Source organism: Chelonoidis abingdonii, chromosome 21, assembly GCF_003597395.2.
Source record: "Chelonoidis abingdonii isolate Lonesome George chromosome 21, CheloAbing_2.0, whole genome shotgun sequence".
NCBI classification, from domain to species: domain Eukaryota; kingdom Metazoa; phylum Chordata; order Testudines; family Testudinidae; genus Chelonoidis; species Chelonoidis abingdonii.
The window spans coordinates 2006648-2027146 of NC_133789.1; the positions used below are offsets into that span (position 1 = coordinate 2006648).

A 20499-nucleotide genomic window follows, 5' to 3' on the forward strand; every position below is an offset into this window, starting at 1 on the left:
GACACCTACCCCCTATAGACCCCCTCACCTCCCCTATAGACCCGCTCACCTACCCCCATAGCGCCCCCCGCCCCGCGCAGACCGGCCCGAGCCCGCTCACCATGGCGAGGGCGGCGCCTGCAGGGGCTGCGGGTGCCGAGCGGAGCGGACGCGGCTCTGTCACGGGCCCGCCCGCCGCGATTTTCATACCCCGCCGGGGTGGGCGGCCGCGCGCCGGCGGCAGGGCGGGAGGCGCCCAATGCGCATGCGCAGTCCAAAGGCCTGTCGGCCAGCCGCCCCTAGCGGCTAAGCCGAGCATTGCAGCCACCCCCACCCCCCAACCAGCCACAGAGCAGCAGGGCCCCGGTTTGCACCCTGAGCGCTTAGCAAAGGGGAAACCGCCTGGTGGGGTGAGAGCCTGCGGTGTCCTAACGCACACAGCTGCCCTGCACACAGACGGACACCCACCTTCATTCACACCCCCCCCCCCCCCCCCCCCCTCCCCCCCCCCAGGCCTTTGCACCTCAGCCCACATTGGAACTGCTAAAGCACCAGTTTGAGCTTCCTGCTCCTGAGCTGCTTTGAGCAATGAGCCCGTTAACAGTGTTGCCCATTAAAGTACCATCAGCCAAGGTAGCGGCAATAGCGCTCTATGGGCAAAGCTTCCAAGCACCGATGAATGGGGCAGCGCCTGGAGCTGTTTCAGGCTCCCAGCAAAGTCAGGCAGCCATCAGTTACAGTGGGTGGCTGTTTGTCGGGGGGTTTGGTTGCAATCTGAATAGCTAACACTTTATTTAGCTTCACAACCGTGATCCTATGGCGAACAACAGCCGTCTGGCTGCAGCGCCTGGCTAGTCCTATCGCACACAGGCACACTGCCTAAAAGGAACAGACCCATGCCTGGCTCTGCAATCACTATGCGCCCAGCTCCCACAGAGAAGGCACAGTAGGGGCAGCTCCTGCCCGCACTACAGCGAAGGCACTAGCTGTTAGGCGCTGTAGTTTGTGCTCTCAAGGAGGCAAGCTGTGGCCATCACTATTGGCATCATTTATTTACAAGTCACATACACTAAACATAACATTTCCTTGGCGGCATGAAAGTTTCACAGTGACCCAAAGCCCCAGTTTACTTAGGTCACTCTCACCCCAGCACTTGCTCATAGCCTGCAGGAATCGGTCAGCCCTGGATGTGGCCTGGAGGATCTGCACCACTGAGTCAGCTGCACGTAATCCTGCCGTCATGTTACCCAACTTTGCCATGACTGCAACTGTCCCGGTGGGCCAAAGATACTTGCAAGAGTCCAGTGCTGCCGTGCTAGTGCATACGGTGCACCCACTGGATGGATGGGACTTTTGCCCTTGCATAGCAGGTCCAGTACTGGGCTCTCTGTAATGTCTGACTCTGTGTCCAAGTCCTGGGCCAGGTCTACCCCACCAAATTCTGCCGGCATAGCTCCATCAGCCAGGGGTGTAATGAAACGGGATCCCTGATACATATGGCTGTGCCAGCAAGCCCCAGGTAGATCAGCAAGCAGGCGCTTTTGCTAGTATAGCTTAGTTTGATCAGAGGGGCTGGAATAAGCTACGCTGGCAAAATTGCTGAGTTTTGCACTTTGCCTCTGTAGTGTACTGGTCGAGCTATATGAGAAAAGCGTCTTAGCACAGACCTGGCTCTGAACTCTAGGCTGAAAGGCTGGGAGGGGGAGGGAAGTAACCGAACTCCTCCCACTGTAACAACCTAATCAGCCTTGAATGGAAGGCTTGGGAACATAAAAAAAACGATTTTTAAAAGGGACAGCAAAGAGCAAGGGCAGCCCCCAGTCTGAAGAGGCTGACTCCATGTCCAGGGAAAAAAGGGGCCATTTCACACTAACTAAAATGCACTTGTTTGCAAAGCCAGCAACCCTCATAAACTTTAACCCTAATGAGTGGCTTCCAGGGGAAATGCTGCCTCTTCATTCAGGCAAATCCTGATGAGGCTCTGCATAATCTTCCCCTTTCTCTCCCTCTGTCTCCTCTTTTCCTTCTGCTTCTTCTCCTCTTCCATTTCTCTCATTCTCCTCCTTTTCTATCTCCTTTTGTTTGTTTTCTTCTCTTTCTTTTTGGTCCTCGGCCTCCTCTCCTTCCTTGTAGTCATCGTCATAATCATAATCTGGAAAAAAAATCAGAGCAGGTTTCTTAACAGAACAGCAGAGTTCCTGCCCACCAAGCGCTTAGCAGAGACTGGAGTTGCACCTTCCAGGTCTGGAGGGCATGTAAAGAGGAGAGGAGTACCAGGGCTGCCAAGCTCTTCCACCCCATTGAGAGTGTCTTTCCTTTTCCCCCTCCACCCACCTTTTTTGTTTCATTTCAACAAGTTCAAGTCATCCCTGGAGGAAGGGCTTAAGTTGCAGGTCAGAGCAGGCAAGTTGCATCTGTTTGGAATTCGTGTTTGCACAAAAAGAGGTGAACTCTGCTTAGTCACCCAGGGCAGTGGGGAGGTGGAGGAGAATGTTGCTGGGAAAAGGGGTGTGGTTGGGCTCAAGGGGCATTGGTCTTTCCTTTGCCAGTTCGGGGGCAGTACATTAAACCCAGACGTGCGTAACAGAAGGATGTATATCAAACTAGTTATCTGTTACACACATACCGAGATTTACCCGGCCCAAGACCTGCATGCCTAACTCTGAGCAGTGCATATCCTGCAGGCTATCAGACCAAATAGCATTCTAAGAATGAAGCAGCTAAGATTTCAATATTAAATTGGCACTCTTTTTAATACTTAAATAAGTGGCATATACTGAAACATTTATTCTTATGGATTAAGATATAGCTGCATAATAGTCACATATATACAGGATATTGTAACAGTGTATCTCATTTATATTTTTGTTTATTTTATTACATAACAATCTCAGACCCAGGGGCTGCCCTCCCAGATCCAACTGCAGGAGCAGGGCCTCCTGTGTATAGAATCATAGATGATTAGGAGTGGAAGGGACCTCAAGAGGTCATCTAGTCCAACCCCCTGCTCAAAGCAGGACCAATCCCCAAATCCCTAAATGGCCCCATCAGCTAAGGATCTATTACAGCTGTATTAACCACCCAGTTTGTGTATTAGGGCTATATTTCAGTGTATAAATATGGGATCCAAATTTTCAGGGTATTATGTGTAACAGACACAGTATAAAATGGTTTCAGGTTTATAACATTTCAAATATGTTCACTCTTGAGGATCCATTTGAGTATACTCTCTGCCACAGTGTTACATAGCTGCTTCTCCCACAAGGGGTCTGTGGTGACCCTGTACTCTGTGAGACCCTGGATGGCCCTGCTCACTGCCTCCAATGAGTGGAGAATCATGCCCTCTGCTTTCTTCCATGCTCCTCCCTACCCTGCCATAGCTGGAGCACCCACCAAAGACTTCACTGCAGACTTGACTTACAAAATGACACATTTATTATCTTCTAAGACGGGATGCTTGACACAGTTGCCAACATTCACGCAGTAAATAAGCCCCCACCTCCCCCCGACTGTCACAATAAGCCAAAAATCAAGCTAATCCCATTTCAAAACAAGGCCAAAACAGGCCAGTCCCTAAGAACCCCAACACTCTGTGACTAGATCCCCGGCGTGCAGTCTGGGATGGGGTGGGGCCGCTGTGCACCCCTGACTCTCTCCTGCCCCTTGCCCCTGCTTGCTGGAGCCAATCAAAAAAAAGAAGCAACAAGCTACCAACCAAAAACTAGCCAACAAGCAACTCACAAGCCAATTAAGCCAAAAACAAGCCCCATTTCTGCATTTATTTCACAGGTTTGGCATGTCTGGTGCTTGAGTGGACTGTTCCCCTTCTGCAAGAAGGGACAGGGAAACTGGACAAATGCTGCCACCTACAGCTCAGCGTTGATACCACACTTAAATCTATATCCATGGAAATCTCTGCGTTGTCTACTGAATTCTTCTCCCGTTACTTTTACACCCTCATCAGTGGCTGCAGCCCAGGTAACCATAAGCATCACACAGCTCAGGGCTATTTTTAAACTCCGTTCTGCCCCCATTGTTCTGGTGTAATCCCCCCCAGTGTCGACAGCAGTTACATGTGTACGGAGGAAAGAAGATGCAGTGGCTGTTGTAATCAAGTTGGGATTGATAATTGTGGGTCGTTGTCGCCTTGGCACTGACTCTCGTCTTGCTGCGGCTGCTCCCAAGGGAATGGAGTTATTCAGGTGGTGATGGGAAATTGGATACAGTTTATTTCAGGTGGATTCCAAAAGCCAGCTGAGCTTTTCCCGCTACCTCTTTCCTGCATGTCTCATACTCGCGCAGCATTAGGTACAATCACATTTTGTAGCTGTCTATTTAGGTTCTTACTAGGCCATCACTGTGGTGTTGGGGCACTGGAGCAATTAACATCTTTATAAGAATCACTTTGTGTTTTGGAAAATGTCTTGTTTATAAGCGGCACTAACATGTGTTAAAAGAATCGAGCCCAGATCCTCAGCTGGTGTAAATGAGCATCGCTCCATAGAAGTCAGAGAGATGTTGATTGACACCAGCTGGTGATCAGAACCTCACTGATGAAAAGCAAAGCCACCATTCATAGCCATGTTATGGTTTCATATGTCTATAGACAAATGCAAGGAGTATGGGGAAGAAACAGAAAACTGGAAATCTGAGCCATAAGCTAAAATACGACTCAACTGGCATCGCAGAGACTTGGTGGGATGAATCTCGAGACTGGAATATTTGGATAGAGGGTACGGCTTGTTCAGGAAGGACAGGCAGGCGAAAAAGGAAGGAGGTGTTGCATTATACTTCTGTTCCGAGGTTCAGAAGGTGGTGAGAGGCAGACCAGCTGAAAGTCTTTGGGTGAAGATAAAAGGGGGGAAAACCAGGGGAGATGCCACCATAGGGGGCTACTATATAGACTGTCGAATCTGGAGGAGGTGGGGGATGAGACATTTCCAGAACAAACAACAGAAATATCCAAAACTCAAGACCTGCTAGTAATGGGGGACTTTAACTACTCATATGTCTGTTGGAAAAGTAATTTGGCAAAACAAAATGTCCAGTAAGCCCCTGGAACGTCTTGGGGACGACGTCTTGTTTCAGAAGGTGGGGGCAGTAACCTGGGAGATGCCCATTTTAAACGTGATTCTGACTAACAGGGAGGAATTGGCTGCAAATCAGAGGTGGAAGGCTGTTTGGGTGAAGCGATCATGAAATGATAGATCTACCACTTCTAAGGCAAGGAAGGAGAAAGAGCAGCAGAACAAGGACAATGGACTTCAAGAAAGCAGACGAACAAGGTTGGCTCCAGTCTTGTGTCCAGTTCTGGGCACCACATTTTAAGAAAGCTGTGAACAAATTGGAGAGAGTCCAGAAGAGAGCTACAAAAATGATCAAACATTTAGAAAATCTGACCTAAGAGGAAAGGTTTAAAAAACTGAGCATGTTTGGTCTTGAGGAAAGATAGAGAGGGAACCTGACAACAGTCTTCAAATGTGTTAAGGAAAAGAAGTAATCGGCTTAATCTGCAGGAGGAGGAGACTTAGGTTAGATATTAGGAGAAACTTTCTAATGATAACGATTGTTAAGCATTGGAACAGTTTGTGGAATCCCCATCCTAGTGGGTTTTTAAGAACAGGTTAGACAAACGTGTCAAGGATGGTTTAGGTTTACTTGGTCCTGCCTCAGCGCAAGGGCCTGAATTGGGGATCACTCCAGGTCGCTTCCAGCCCTACATTTCTGTGATTCTGTGTGAAATTATTTCTGCCACAATACACTGTTTATAGAGGGTGGGTGTACACAAGAAATACTGGTGCTCACTGCTCAGCAATAGGGCAACTGCTTCATTGCTACCAACAGTGTAAGCCTGTCTGAGTACCACTGCTGAAAAATGGGTCCTAATCTCCCTATTGCAGCTGCACGCAGAGGGTCAGAGATTGGGGCCTGAGCTAGCAGGGGGCGGTGCTATGGCCCTCCAGTGTCAGTGGTATCCAGCCCGTTTCACTGGGGGGTCACTACTCTTTACTATTTTACTTTTAAAGCAAAACTTTCTGCATTTTTACACACCGATTCCCAGGTGAATTAGTACCTCTGAAAGATTCAAGTCTCTCTGTCCTTTGTTCTGCTCTCAACTCTTCGATGAAGTCTTTGTTCGCATCATCCAGGGCCTGAAGTTGACAAGAATAATTAGTGACAAATCTAAATCTCCAGTCACATGACAGGCCTACTCAAATGTTTGTCCTGTTCTCTGCTGTCCCCTCTCCCATCACTCCTTGCTCCTTTGGTGCCTTTAAAGCTACCTGCAGTGAAGAGCCTCTTTGTTCCACTCCTCCCCCGCCCCACTGTGATTGCACTACTCTAGCTAAAATACTCCTTAGCACCTTTCAGCTGGGATCATCCCTTGCTCTCCCTCCCATCCCCCCACCCCACACAGCTAGCACTGGTTTTCCAATAGAGGTGGTTCCCCTGTGCTTGGAAACACGCTTAAGGGCTCCCCAAACAGGCACACATTCATGCTGTAGAAGCACTGTTCTGTGTGATCTACTCCAATGAGATTATGAATAACCTGGAGGGGTACCTATGCATGCAGACCATTGCTAGGGCAGCAAGCATATGTGCCAATAACATGCAAGTCATGTACCCCAATTCACAGCCAAGACCCATGTTCCTGTCATGGAGGTCATGCGGAGCAGCCTCTCTATATTTCAGAGAGGCCAGAACAGGGGGGCCACATTCAACCTCACATTCCAGTTGGTGGCCACGAGCATGCTGGCATGCACCTGGATGCAATGAAAGGCAGAATTTGACTCCTGGCTACACTGAAGTCAATAGAAGTTCTGCCACTGACTCCAACAAGTCCAAGATTTTACCCCATATATTTCCAGCATTAGCTCACATTCAGTTTTCTAACTCAAGAGGTTTCATATGTTTTTTATTGTGGGACAGAGACTGCCTTGTTCCTCTTGTGACCCATTTCATTTCCTCATCCCCCAGCTGCCAGCTGGCATTCCTTCCTTGATCTGGATCCCTGGCCCCACAGGCTAAGAACAACAGTGGTCGGTAACTTATGCACATTACTCCAAAACTCCTCTCTTGATTATAGTAAATCACTTACGATGATGATGGCCTGCTGAGCTGCATCGTTATGAATGAGTTTTGCCTTCTCAAGAGCTTTTTCGAAGTTCATAACTGCAGATTGGAAGTCTTGGAGTTTCACTGTAACAGACAAACAAGAATCCATTTGAATGCAGGACTAAGAACAAGAGAAAACTAGTATGTTAGCTCAGTAAGCCTGTCTTGAAAAGACTTTTGCTCAAATGAGACTTTGTGGGATTGTTTGGAAGGCACAGGCCGTTTTAATGAAGCTGTGGAGTAGATTCAGTGTCAGCCATCTTTAAAGCAAATTTTGCAATGATGTCTTTACCTTGTGCTTGTGCAACCAGCACACTAGCATTGAGTTGCCACTCAACATCACCCTCCTCCTCTGCTGACTGGAGGGATTTTTCTCCATAATCCTGGGCCTCTGCTGCTTCATCAAGCTCTAGGTAACATCGGCCAATTTCATGGAATAACCACGTCTTCTCCAGGCTAGTTTTTGCCAGTGGGATCTTCTCCTCCCATCTTTGCACAGGAAAAGAAAGTTACTTCTGCTACCCTAGGCTGAGCATAGTGTTGGCTCTTGGCTTTTTAAACCCTTAAAACGGTTCCCGATGCTGCCATTACCCAAAGTATATTATGCTGAGGCCACTTAGATGTTTGGAAAGAGAGCAAGTCAGAAAGTCTGGAAGACTCTGGGGGTGGGTTACAAAGTCATTTACTTTCAGGGCTGCTAGTTTGAACCAAGGCAAGATCAATCCTTGCAATTGGAAATTGTTACCATCTGATGGCTGTTCAGTGGCCTGTCCAGTTCAGCTCCTAGTGGCGGGTGTCCACATCACAGCTGGCACCAGCAGTGCCCCTTGCTGACAGTGTAATTAAATACATGGACCAAGCAATGCCCATTTAATTTTAAATCTGCTCTCTTACCTGTAATGTTATGACTGTTACGTACGTGTCAATAGCTTGTTGGAATTTGCCAATTCTGGCATAAACCCTGCCAATGTTGTCAAGGGCTCTGGAGACGGCATCTGGCAGATCACTGCATTGAAGTGAAAGAATGAGGTCTTCAAAGAGTCTTGCCCCTGAATAATCCTGCATTTTCTTAGGCTCCCTCTATATTCTCTTTGAGATTCACTGGTTCAGTGAGCTCACATAACAATGTCAGACAGCACTAAAGGAACACTGTCAGTTTGAAATACTTTTTACCAACGACTGTTCTAAGTAACACCTAAGATTACTGTAGCTGGAAGAAAGAAGTGGGGTGGAATGGTTCTGCTTTATCCACTTTTGTTTGTTTGAATTTTTTTTGTGCATTTGATAACACACGTTTTGTGTGCAGTCACTTCCACTATTCCCTCTGTGTAGTCAGTCAATTGTATGGATTTTCACATAGCAACATGGGCGAGAAAAGCATTTTGTATTTGGAAAGTATACCATTTGTAGGGGGGAGTAAGGGGCAGACGTAGTACTTACAAGTACTTTTAACTATTTTTCTGTTCAGTTAAGTAGATTTCAAGTTGATAGGGCCCGTTTAAAGTTGCAGTGGGGTACTGCGCTGAGACAGCTGCCATGTCTCTGGTGGCAGTTGAAGAGACAAAGCAGCTTTTTTCAGTAGTTGAAAAGGAGAATCTCAGTGTCCTGGTCTGTATTCGCTCACTCTCAGTAACCAGGCTCTGCTGTCCAGTGCTCTGTGTGAGCTCCTGGACAACACTAATGGCTACTCACTTTATAATAATGCACCCTGGTGAGCTCTACGTGTTCTTTACAAATGTTAATGACCTCACTCCCCTCCTCTGATATGAACCAGTTTTACTATCCCCAGCTTACAAAGGAAGAAACTGAGGCAGAGGGGGACTAAGGGTATGTCTACACAGCAAAGAAAAATCCACGGCTGGCATGTGCTAGCTGACTTAGGCTCAGGCTATGGAACTGTCTCCTTGCTGCGTAGACTTCCGGGCTCAGGCCAGCTGCAGGGGTCTAATTGCTGTGTGGACATAACCTAAATGCATTGCCCCAGGTCACACAGTGAGTGAACAGCAGAACCCAGATCTTCTCACTCCTGTCCTGCACTTTAACCACTAGAGAATGTTTCCTCCCTGCCTAATCACTGCACTGGCAGCAAAAATCCAAACCCGTCCAACAGGCACTTCCTTGCTTTGTGAAGTGCTCTGCAAAACTCCATTAGGAGAGGACTACATAATGCCCAATCTGCTCTGTTCTCTTCCACCTGAGAGATCCTGCAAAACATTTTCTGCAGGAGCGGATGGCTGGACCTACTGGGTCCACTCCTGACATCATGACTCAAATGAAAATGATTTCCCCAGCCAGGAAACCTATAAAGAAATCGGATTATAACATTTTCTTAGGCAGAAGCATTGCCTGGGGCAGGGCGGGGAGCTGGGAATCAAGAGCCCTGGGCGCCAGCCCTGGCTCTGGCATGGATTTGGTTTGTGTCCTGGGGAAGGACACGTACATTGGTCTGCCTCAGCCTCCGTGTTTGTACCAAGGTGATGATGATATGTCCATGGATACTGTGAGGGCAGGTAATGACTGTGTCTAGAAACATCAGGTCTCCAGAAGAGCAGTGCTGTAGAAAGTCAAAGCATTATTTGAGAATTGCCCTTCAGTCAGGCAATGTGCCCTTCCCACCTGAGCTCCTACCGCCACCATTACCGCCTTTCCCTGCCCATCCCAAATTAACACTGAGCTTTGGAGCACTCACTTTTCCCTTGCGATCTCCAGATCCATCTTGTGACTCTGCAGTGCTGCTCCCATTTGCCCCATCTCTATCTGAGCATTCCCAATGCAGCTGTAGAGGTTTCCAATCAGTTCGTTCTTGTTGGGAATTTCATCCTCAGACCAACCTTGAATTGTTTTTAGCACATGCTCAGCTTTCTTACAGCTTCCTTCAGGGCAGCTACTGGTCAACACTAGAAGCACAGAGAGAGGAACGGTCAGAACCAAGTCTGGAGCACAGGGACAGCTGAGGAGACACAGGGCCTGATTCTCCACTGGGTCTTCAGGGGGTCATTTAGACCTGTGCAAAGTGGGTGTAAAATAACTGCCACCACTGTAGGTCTGCGTTGGTACCATTTTGTACTCACTTTGCACAGGTGCAAATGAAAACCCCTCATGGAGGACAATGGAGAATGAGACCCACAGTCAGAAGATGGGCTGGAAGAATCTAGTCATGCAGTGTGGGAGCTGAATGTGTCATCTGAGATTAAGTGCTAAACACAACACTGGCTATGGCATCTCTTACAGGTCAGTCCCTCACGCTGCGCTATGTGGCTCTAGTACCTGTCCCACCTTTGTGCAGTGCTGTGGCAATTAAACCACCAGACTACACTGCGTAGCTCTGTCATCTGCCACATTTGGGGGCAATTCAGTGGCAGGTGAAAGGAACTGAGCCTCAGTGATGACAACGGAGGTCTTATGAGTTACAAAGCATACAGTAGAAACACTGAGCAGAAATGGCTTGGATCCCTCTCTCCTCCCTTCCAGACCCTTCCCTGCAGATTCTTCATTCTTCTAGCCCTCTCTGTCCTTGTTACTTTTCAAATACGGTAAAGAAGAACCAGTGCCCTGGCCTCTCCAAGGGGCATTTGCTAAGCACACTGCATTTGCCTACAGAGTTCTAGTGTCCAAAGCACTGCTCTGTACTGCGCTCTGGGATACCTTGAGTGTAGGAGGAGCTGGAAAATACCCCAGTGTGTTAAATTCTATACTAAAGTTTTGCTTGGGAAAGGCAGGAAAAAGCAGAACACATTTTGAAACCTGCTATAACAACCCTCTGAACGCAGTGCTCCTGCTGATCTGGTCTGTAGCTGCCCACCAGTCACAATGCTCTTGTTGCTTCCATGTGGGACACCTACACATATCAATTTCTTCCATGCTCTTCAGGATGTATCTGGCAACTTCCGATGGCTTTCGCTTTCTCTCTGGGAGCCATCTCTGCTGCATGAGCTTGCGGTCTCTCACACGGGCGTAGATGGGCTTCTGCTGCTGCCAGAATTCGGTGCGGGTGTCCAGGTAGTTAATCCCCCCCAGGATCAGGTCCTCCACTGTCATCCCATGCTTTGTGCTGCTTTTGATCAAGTCTGGAAATCAGTGAAAGGCAGAACCAGGAGAGAGCATTAAAGGATCTGAGGAGTGAAGCCACATTTTTAGTGCAAGCCCCAGACTGAGCGCCCAGGAGACTAAGTCCTTTAATAATCACTGGAACAGATACAGAATGGGTGGCGGCACGGCTAGCTTCCCCTACCATCTCACCACCCTCTGCTGTTGTGCCTAAACCTGCCACGTAGGCATGACCTGTAAGAGTCAGTGACCAGGGCCCCTTTAATCCTTCTCTTCAAAGGTGAAACAACCTAGGAGAGGCCCAGTGAGCACTAGTGGTGGTGAAGTTTGGTGATCTGGATACCTGTCCCACTGGGCCACAGCAAAAGATGAGAAACTATCTGATCCACTTATAGGGTAGAAGGCACCTTAACGGAATGTAGGCATTCTGGATTCCAGGGATTGTCCCAACGGAATACTGTGAGAACTCTTAAAGTCTCAGAAGACAGGATGGACCCATGCAAGTTATGAAGACTGGTAATGTAACACGAGGTAACGAGACTAAAGCCTCAAACTCTCCTATGTTCCTGGGGAAATATTTCTCAAGAAAACTAATTAAACAGGGATGCATTTTCTGCCCAACTCAGAAATCTGATCCTTTTCTAAATCCGTATGACATTGATCAGTCCAAAGCAAAACTCAGTTACTGATGCCTTCCACTTAATTCAAACACTAATTTATCTAATCAACTAGGACATTTGTACTTAAAATAATATAATTTCTGCTTTTTATTTTGATTGGTGTTGCGTGCTTTGGGCTGGTGTTAGTGGATAGCTGAACTATTCACTACAGAATGCTGCTATTTAACTAATAAGGAAGTATAAAGGATAAAACTTATTTAGACATTGTTACAAACACTGGTCCTGGAAACTTGAGTAACTTGTACAAATCTGGATCAAGTAATTTGTAGGTTTGGGACAACTGCAAACATTAGTATGTGCTACGCAAGTGGTGATGCGTCCCCTGGTAGTCATAAATAACAGAATAAAGGGGAAAATGGATTTGACTGAACCAAGAGGAATAACATGTTGTTATATTTAGTTAAATAAAATAAAGAAAGACCTGCATCCTTGAGGAGTTTCTCCAAGTAGGCCTTGTCAGCATAAAGCTCTCCAAGAAGTTGCCGTTCGGTCTTTTCATTCCTGATGGGCCCCACTTTACTCTGCTGCTTTTGATCCTTTTTGGGGGCTTTGACCTGAAGTTTCTGCTTCACTTTTTTGCTCTGCCGCAGAACAAAACAGAAGGATGCAGAGGAGAGGGAGACTGACACAAGCAGAAAGGGCTCGCTTTTGGATCCACTTCCCAAATTCCTTATTCATGAAGGAGATAATGACACAGGCACAAGACTAGCCTGTTGATTTGGTGGGGATCAAAGTCCCAAGCACCCCCACTCACTCGCTCCCTAGGATAGCAGCTTTATAAAAGCAGGAGTTCTGCCCCTTTGGAGAGAGAGTGTCTTGCACTGCTCTTGAGTGACTCCACCTGACCAGTATCAGAGGGGGAGCCGTGTTAGTCTGGATCTGTAAAAAGCAGCAAAGAGTCTTGTGGCACCTTATAGACTAACAGACGCACTGGAGCATAAGCTTAGATGGGTGAATACCCACTTTATCAGACCCATGTGTGATCCCATGAGATCCCAATGCCTGATGGGGCAAAAACAGTGTCGTGGGTGATTCTGGGTACATGTCGTCAGGCCCTCCACCCCTTTCCTCCGTGAAAGCAATGGCAGACAATTGTTTTGCGCCTTTTTCCCTGGTTTACCTGTGCAGGCGCCATACCACAGCAAGCATGAAGCCCACTCAGCTCAGCGTCACCGTATGTCTTCTGGGTGCTGGCAGACATGGGACTGCATTGCTACACAGCAGCAGCTCGTTGCCTTTTGGCAGCAGACGGTGCATTACAGCTGGTAGCCATTGTCGTCATATTCCTGGGTGCTCTTTTAACCGACCTCGGTGAGGTCAGTCAGGGGCTCCTGGGCAGATATGGGAGTGACTCACCCAGGTCATTCCCATCTTCTGCTGAGCACCCAGGAGATGACAATGGCTAGCAGTCAAACTGCACCGTCTGCTGCCAGCCTAAGATGGAAAAGATAGATGGAGTAGATCAAAACAAGAAATAGACCTGATTTATTTTGTATTCATTTCCTTCCTCCCTCCCTCTGTGAAATCAATGGCCTGCTAAACCCAAGGTTTTGAGTTCAGTCCTTGAGGGGGCCATTCCGTGACAGTTGTTTGTGTTTCTCTTTGATGCAAAGCCACTCCCTTTGTGGATTTTAATTCCCTGTAAGCCATGTTGTCAGTCACCCCTCCCTCCGTCAGAGCAGACAATCGTTTCGCGCCTTTTTTCAGCCCAGACGCCACAGCACTGGGATCATGGAGCCCGCTCAGATCAACGCGGCAATTATGAGCACTGTAAACACCATGCGCATTATCCTGGAGTATATGCAGAACTAGAACCTGCCAAAGCAAAACCAGGCGAGGAAGCGACGGCAGCGTGGTGACAAGAGTGATGAGGATGTAGACACGGACTTCTCACAAAGTACGGGCCCTGACAATGTGCATATCATGGTGTTAATGGCGCAGGTTCATGCTGTGGAACGCCGATTCTGGGCCCGAGAAACAAGCACACAGTGGTGGGACCGCATAGTGTTGCAGGTCTGGGACGATTCCCAGTGGCTGCGAAACTTTCGCATGTGTAAGGGCACTTTCATGTAACTTTTGACTTGCTTTCCCCTGCTGCTCACAGTTGAGAAGCGATTGGCGATAGCCCTGTGGAAGCTTGCAACACCAGATAGCTACCAGTCAGTCAGGCATCAATTTGGAGTGGGCAAATCTACTGTGGGAGCTGCTGTGATCCAAGTAGCCAATGCAATCAAAGAGCTGCTGATATCAAGGGAGGTAACTCTGGGAAATGTGCACATCATAGTGGATGGCTTTGCTGAAGTGGGATTCCCTAACTGTGGCGGGGCGACAGACAGAACCCATATCCCTGTCTTGGTACTGGAGCACCAAGCCAGCAAGTACATAAACTGAAAGGGGTACTTTTCAATGCTGCTGCAAGCACTGGTGGATCACAGGGGATGTTTCACCAACATCAACGTGGAATGGCCAGGAAAGGTACATGACACTTGCGTCTTCAGGAACTCTGGTCTGTTTCAAAAACTGCAGGAAGGGACTTTCTTCCCAGAACAGAAAAAAACCATTGGGGATGTTGAAATGCCTATACTTATCCTTGGGGACCCAGCTTACTCCTTAATGCCATGGCTCATGAAGCCATACACAGGCAGCCTGGACAGCAGTCAGGAGCTGTTCAACTATAGGCTAAGCAAGTGCAGAATGGTGGTAGAATGTGCATTTGGACGTTTAAAAGTGTGCTGGCACAGTTTACTGACTCAGATAGACCTCAGTGAAACCAATATCCCCATTGTTATTAGCGCTTGCTGTGCACTCCACAATATCTATGAGAGTAAGGGGGAGACGTTTATGGCGGGGTGGGAGGTTGAGGCAAATCGCCTGGCTGCTGATTACATGCAGCCAGACACCAGGGCGGTTAGAAGAGTACAAGAGGGCACAGTGTACATCAGAGAAGCTTTGAAAACCAGTTTAATGACTGGCCAGGCTACGGTGTGAACTCCTTACCTGTGGAGGTTGTGAAGGCTAGGCCTATCACAGGGTTTAAAAGAGAACTGGATAAATTCATGGTGGTTAAGTCCATTAATGACTATTAGCCAGGATGGGTAAGGAATGGTCTTGCTAGCCTCTGTTTGTCAGTGCACTCCGCACTACCCCACACTACCTCAAATTTGACCTGGCAAGGCCGATTTCAGTGCTAATCCCCTTGTCGGAGGTGGAGTAAAGAAATCGATGTAAAGAGCCCTTTAAGTCAAAAAAAAGGTCTTTGTCGTGTGGACAGGTCCAGGCTTAAATGGAAGTAATGCTGCTAAATTTGACCTAAAATTGTAGTGTAGACCAGGCCTTAGTCTATAAGGTGCCACAGAACTCTTTGTTGCTTTTTCCATCTGACCAGTGCTAGACTCAGTGCATGCAGGCTTGGGGGCAGGGGCGAGGGGGGGGCTGCATCCAGCCCTCTACAGTCTGAGAAAGGGCATTGGGGAGAAGATCCCCCCAGGCCTTCTGTAGCGGGGTGGACCCCCGCTCCTGCCCTGAAAGGGTAAAAACAGCCCTGGGAGGAGGTTGTGGTTGGAGAAAGGGCCTGAAAGCTGCTGGCTGATTGGGGGAAGTGGCTGCAGCTGGGGCCACGCCCCAAACTGAGCAACAGGGCCTTATAAGAAGGCCAGGGCAACCAAGAGCTCAGGACTCTCTCTCTAGCTGTAGAGGGAGAAGGGCTTGGCTGCAGGGAGCTAGACACAAGGTACCTGAGTGAAGTAGGGTTGGGGAAAGGCTGAGGAGCTAGGGAGCTCCAGCCTGGAAAGCCTCAGGCTGTGGCCTAGCATTGGGCTAAAAGGTACTGGGGGTTGCAGAGGGCAGCCCAGGGGTAGGCCAAGGCAGCAGGTCCAAACCCTCCTTGCCAGTGATGAGTAGGCTGATATTGCAGTCTGCCCCAGGGTGTGGGGCTAGATGATGACTGGCAGTAGCCTTATACTGAGGTGAGGTGGGGATAGAGGGTAGGGGTTTCCTAGGGAGGGGGACCCTAAGACTGAGGGGTTGCTGCCAGGGGCAACACCCCAGGTAAAAGGGCACTGGGTCCAGGGAGGGACACAGGGGCTAGAGGACAGGTGGATCATGGCCTGCAGAGAGCACTCCAGAGCTGAACTGAGCTAATTCCCAGAAGAGACCAGCAGGCGGCGCTGCAGGGATGAGTCCGCACGTCTACACCTTCCCATCCCAAATCCTAATCCAGGTTCAAAACACACCCATAATAAATGCATCCTGAGATGGCTCAACAGTTTAAAGTTACTGTACTTCTCTAAGCATAATCAGCCACATATTCCCAAGTGGCTACTGATGATGGTGGCCTCTATTTCTGGATGCCCAGCTTTAGACATGTTGGTCCTGATTTCCACAGCTGCTGAGCAGCCACAGCTCCAGCTGGAGTCCAGGGACTCTGCAAGACCTTTGGAAAGTCAGGCCCTTGAAGCCTGATTTTCTGTGGAGTTGAGCATTCACTGCTCCCGCTTATGTCAAACTGGAGCTGCGGGTGTTCAGCGCTCCTGGGGAGCCACATGCCTCAAGCTGGGCACCCAAAAATTGAGCCACCCAAAATCAGTGTCCACTTTTGAGAAGTTTAATCTTAAATACGAAGTCAGACCAAAGTAGAGGCTACAGACTGAGCCTGGCCCCACTGAAATTGATGGAACGTATTCCTGTGAGTAAGGGGAGCAGAATGCTCTTAATGTTCTCTCTTTCCTGTGTAATAGTCTGTCTGAAAGCGGTGTGAGTTTTGCTGGTGGAAAGTTGCCAGATCAGGCATTCAGTTTCTCCTTGGCTGGTGCTCTCTTCTGACAGCTACACAAAATGTCAAGGAGAAAGCAGAACTGTCTGCCACGCATGGCACACTGGGCTGACCCCAGAAGTAGTTCTGATATAGCTGCAGAAAGGCTCCCCCAGGTTAGCACTGTGGTATCTCTAGTGAGCTTCCCAAGAGAAAGTGGTTCACAGCATACCTCTGCCTGTCTGCTTAAAAAGCAGAGGTCCCCTTTATTCTCCAGCTTAACTGAGGAAGGACCTGCAGACAGAGAAAAACATACTCGTAAACATTCAAGAACTGCAACGCACAGACCCTAGAGTTTATTTGAAATATGTGGCAAGTTCTGTATCCCTCTCTTCAGTCTAAAAGCAGGAACTGCAGCTCAGAGAAACAGCTCAGCTGTATCTGTTAATAATAAATATTATTATTGTGGCCCCTATGGCAGCACTGAGGGTCACAACCACAGATCAGGATCCCACTGCACTAGGCACTGTACAAGTAAAACAAAAGACAGTCCCTGCCCTAAAGAACTAACAATCTACCTATAAGACAAGAGACAACAGGCAGATGGGGCAGTACCAGAGTGGGACACCAGGACCTTCCCCAGCCCAGAGTTATTTCTAAATCATATTTGTCAATATTTAGAGCAAAATGCCCCTCTCTGAATCAGACAGTGGCTCTCAACTCTGCCAGGCTAACTGCCTGCTGGCAACACACAGAAGTGGGAGATAGTGCTCTGCTTTGGCCAAGCCAGAAGGGGGAAAGGAGATTCAGATGCTGTTCTAATGAGTCTTCTCAGGTGAGAGAGTCAGGACAAGACTATCTAGACCAGCTGTGGGGTGTGGGGGTGTTTCTCAGACTATCTAGCTAGGTATTCATGGGCTCCATCGCTGTAGCGTCCAGAAGCCTCCCAGTTACAGAAAAAAAAAAATTTTTATATGGAACGCTTCACGAATTTGCATGTCATCCTTGCGCAGGGGCCATGCTAATCTTCTCTGTATCGTTCCAATTTTTTAGTATATGTGCTGCCGAAAAATACAGTGGTTTGAGCATTGGCCAGCTAAACCCAGGGTTGTGAGTTCAATCCTTGAGGGGGCCATTTAGGGATCTGGGGCAAAAATCTGTCTGGAGCTTGGTCCTGCTTTGAGCAGGGGGTTGGACTAGATGATCTCCTGAGGTCCCTTCCAACCCTGAAATTCTATGACAATTCTGCATGTGATTCAGGAGGCAGACAGATCTTGCTGTGCAATGTCCTCTCATTCTCTGAGCACGAGGAACTAATAATGTCACTAGCTACTGAATTCCCTGCTTTGGGATGCACTTGCATTGTCAATAAACAGTTACATCTTACTTCCGACAGAGTTGTCAATCGCTTCCTGAGCTTTCTGAATTCCCAGCCTGAACTTCTGTAGCTCTGGACGTAGTCTGTGGCCTCGGTGATAATACACTAGTGCAAATTCAAAGTCACCCATGGTGTATAGGGTCTCAGCTTTTTGGTAAAGTCCCTGTAATGAAGGAAACAAACAGTCTGAACGGAACAAAGAACAGCACCCAAAGCAGTGAGGAGAGCACTATGGGCCATCTCATCTGTGCCAAGGATAAAGCCCGGTTCTGCAACCACGACTCAGGTGACTTTCCTTCACTTCCTTGGGGTCACTACAAGGGGTAGGGGTGCCAGATCAGGCCCCTGTTGCTGTTAGATGGTAAATGTTTATAGCTCTTTATGTGGTGCTGGAATATAGGGTGAGTGTGTCCAGTAAACCTCAACTGAAACTAGTCTTCCTGAGGAATGTGGAATTTTCAGCTGGATGGAAGAATAGCTCTCCAGACAACCCCTCTCCTGACCTAACAGGCGGGTCTCACGCTGAGCGCAGGCAACACAAGGGCCGATTCAGCAACTCATGGGCAGCTCTGATCTCCTGCTCTAGAGCAGGAACAAGGAGTGGGGAAGAGAAGACTGACAACCTGCTGCTCCTCTCTGGCTTCTTGGTTTGTCTGTGTGGCAACAACAACAACAAAAAAGCCACAGCAGCAAGTCTCAGAGCCTGGGTCTATGACTTGGACTCCTGCCGGGTGCTAAAAACAGCAGTCTAGACAATGTTTCCACTTGAGGTCCGAAACCCAGTCAAGGCGGGTGGTCACAGGGCCCCAGCTCCAACCTGAGCAGGAATATCTACACTGCTATTTTTAGCACACTAGTTCAAGCCCTTAGACCACAAGTCTGTAGACACAAGCCCAGAGATACCCTGCTGCAGGCGCTTTTTTTTTTTTTTTTTTGCGCAGTGTGGATGTACCCTTGGTGCCCCACTCACTGAAGGCTGCCCTAAGTACACACCCATCCTTGTCCCCTTAATGCCATTTACCTTGGAGAAGGTTTTGTCATTTTGAAGAGAGGCTTCTGCATCTCTCAGGGAATTTTCTGTGTCCCCGAGTTTCAGGTAACACATTGACCGGGCGACCAGGCAGTGCTTATTCCCTGCTTGCAGCTGCAGAGCCTGGGATGTGAACACAGAGAAGCATTCAGTCAGAGGTGCTAGGCTTGTCAGCACAGGGAGCACACACCAGCACCTGTATTTGATAGAACCTGCTGCTTGTCTGTGACACCCTCCAAGCCAGATCTCAAAGTGATTCCCAAGCATTCAGAAACAAAGTCCCACAACCCCCTGCGAGGGGTAAATTCTGTCACCCCTATGGTGCTAACAGAGGTATGTGACTTGACAGAATCAGCAGAAATAAAACCCAGGAATCCTATCGCCCAGACCCCTGCTCCAACCTCTGGTCCCCACTTAGAGAACTGGAGAAATAACCTTGCCCTCATTAAATTGCTCTGCCCTGGCCATCAAATCTTGGAGGGAAGTGAGTTGTGGGGCTGGTGAAGTTCTGGTCCTGGCTCAGAGCCAATGAAGAACACTGACACATGTCACTGACCAAAGCAAACATCGGGATGACACCATGGCCCTCCCCTCATGGCGTCACTTCTCATTCTCCTACACTCTGTCCCCACATCCCCTCACGATAGCCCTTGCTATGTCTCCCCCCAAACGTGCTATCTCATCTCACTGCATCCCCTCATCTCCCCGGGTTGTGTCCTCCCATCCCCTCGCTCCTGTGGACCTCACCTCCTGCCACGCGTGTGCCACATCCCCTCGCTCTTGTGCCCCCAAAGTCCTGCCAAGCACCAGCCACGTCCCCTCGCTCCTGAGCACCACAATCCCTGCCATGCGTGTGCCACATCCTCTCGCTCTTGTGCCCCAAAAGTCCTGCCAAGTGCCGGCCACATCCCCTCGTCCCTGTGCACAACCCCTGCCACATCCCCTAGCTCCTGTGCACCACAACCCCTGCCACGTCCCCTCGCTCCTGTGCAAAACGCCTCCTGCCATGTGTGTGCCACATCCCCTCGCCCCTGTGCCCCACAACCCCTGCCATGTCCCCTCGCTCCTGTGCAAAATGTCTCCTGCCACATGTGTGCCACATCCCCTTGCTCCTGTGCACCACAACCCCTGCCACGTCCCCTCGCTCCTGTGCCCCACAACCCCTGCCACCTCCCCTCGCTCCTGTGCAAAACGCCTCCTGCCACATGTGTGCCACATCCCCTCACCCCTGTGCCCCACAACCCCTGCCACGTCCTTGCCCCTGTGCAAAACACCTGCCACACGTGTGCCACATCCTCGCCCCTGTGCGCCACAACCCCTGCCACGTCCCCTCGCTCCTGTGCAAAACGCCTCCTGCCACACGTGTGCGACATCCCCTTGCCCCTGTGCGCCACAATCCCTGCCACGTTCCCTCAGTCGTGTGCACAACCCCTGCCACGCGTGTGCCATGTCCCCTCGGTCCTGTGCCCCACAACCCCTGCCACGTCCCCTCAGTCCTGTGCACAACCCCTGCCACGCG

General features: G+C 49.2%; 2 protein-coding genes and 1 non-coding gene across 4 annotated transcripts in view; all 3 read right to left on the minus strand.

Moving 5' to 3' along the window:
- Positions 1-249, minus strand: part of CNP (2'',3''-cyclic nucleotide 3'' phosphodiesterase) — a 10231-nt gene extending 9982 nt beyond the window's left edge. The window contains exon 1 of the mRNA XM_032789006.2: positions 101-249. Within this exon, the coding sequence (XP_032644897.1) occupies positions 101-187 (87 nt within the window). The 5' untranslated portion in view covers positions 188-249. The remainder of the gene's footprint in view (positions 1-100) is intronic.
- Positions 250-1008: 759 nt separating this feature from the next.
- ODAD4 (outer dynein arm docking complex subunit 4) lies at positions 1009-19359 on the minus strand. 2 transcript variants are annotated; one of them, XM_032789003.2, is made up of 11 exons: positions 18972-19349; positions 17960-18113; positions 16805-16866; positions 12244-12403; positions 10938-11162; positions 9785-9992; positions 8015-8101; positions 7388-7584; positions 7079-7179; positions 6053-6131; positions 1009-2131 (listed from the first exon to the last, which is right to left on the minus strand). In XM_032789003.2, exons 1-11 carry the CDS (start codon positions 19245-19247, stop codon positions 1935-1937), a joined length of 1746 nt encoding a protein of 581 aa, XP_032644894.1. In that variant the 5' UTR covers positions 19248-19349; the 3' UTR covers positions 1009-1934. The 2 variants fall into 2 exon arrangements, with proteins under 2 accessions (XP_032644894.1, XP_074915707.1); XM_075059606.1 differs by lacking the exon at positions 8015-8101 and having other exon boundaries at positions 18972-19359.
- On the minus strand, positions 17541-17647 carry LOC116829929 (U6 spliceosomal RNA). Its single transcript, XR_004374837.1, has one exon. It is a non-coding gene; the product is annotated as a U6 spliceosomal RNA (small nuclear RNA).
- Positions 19360-20499: the final 1140 nt, after the last annotated feature.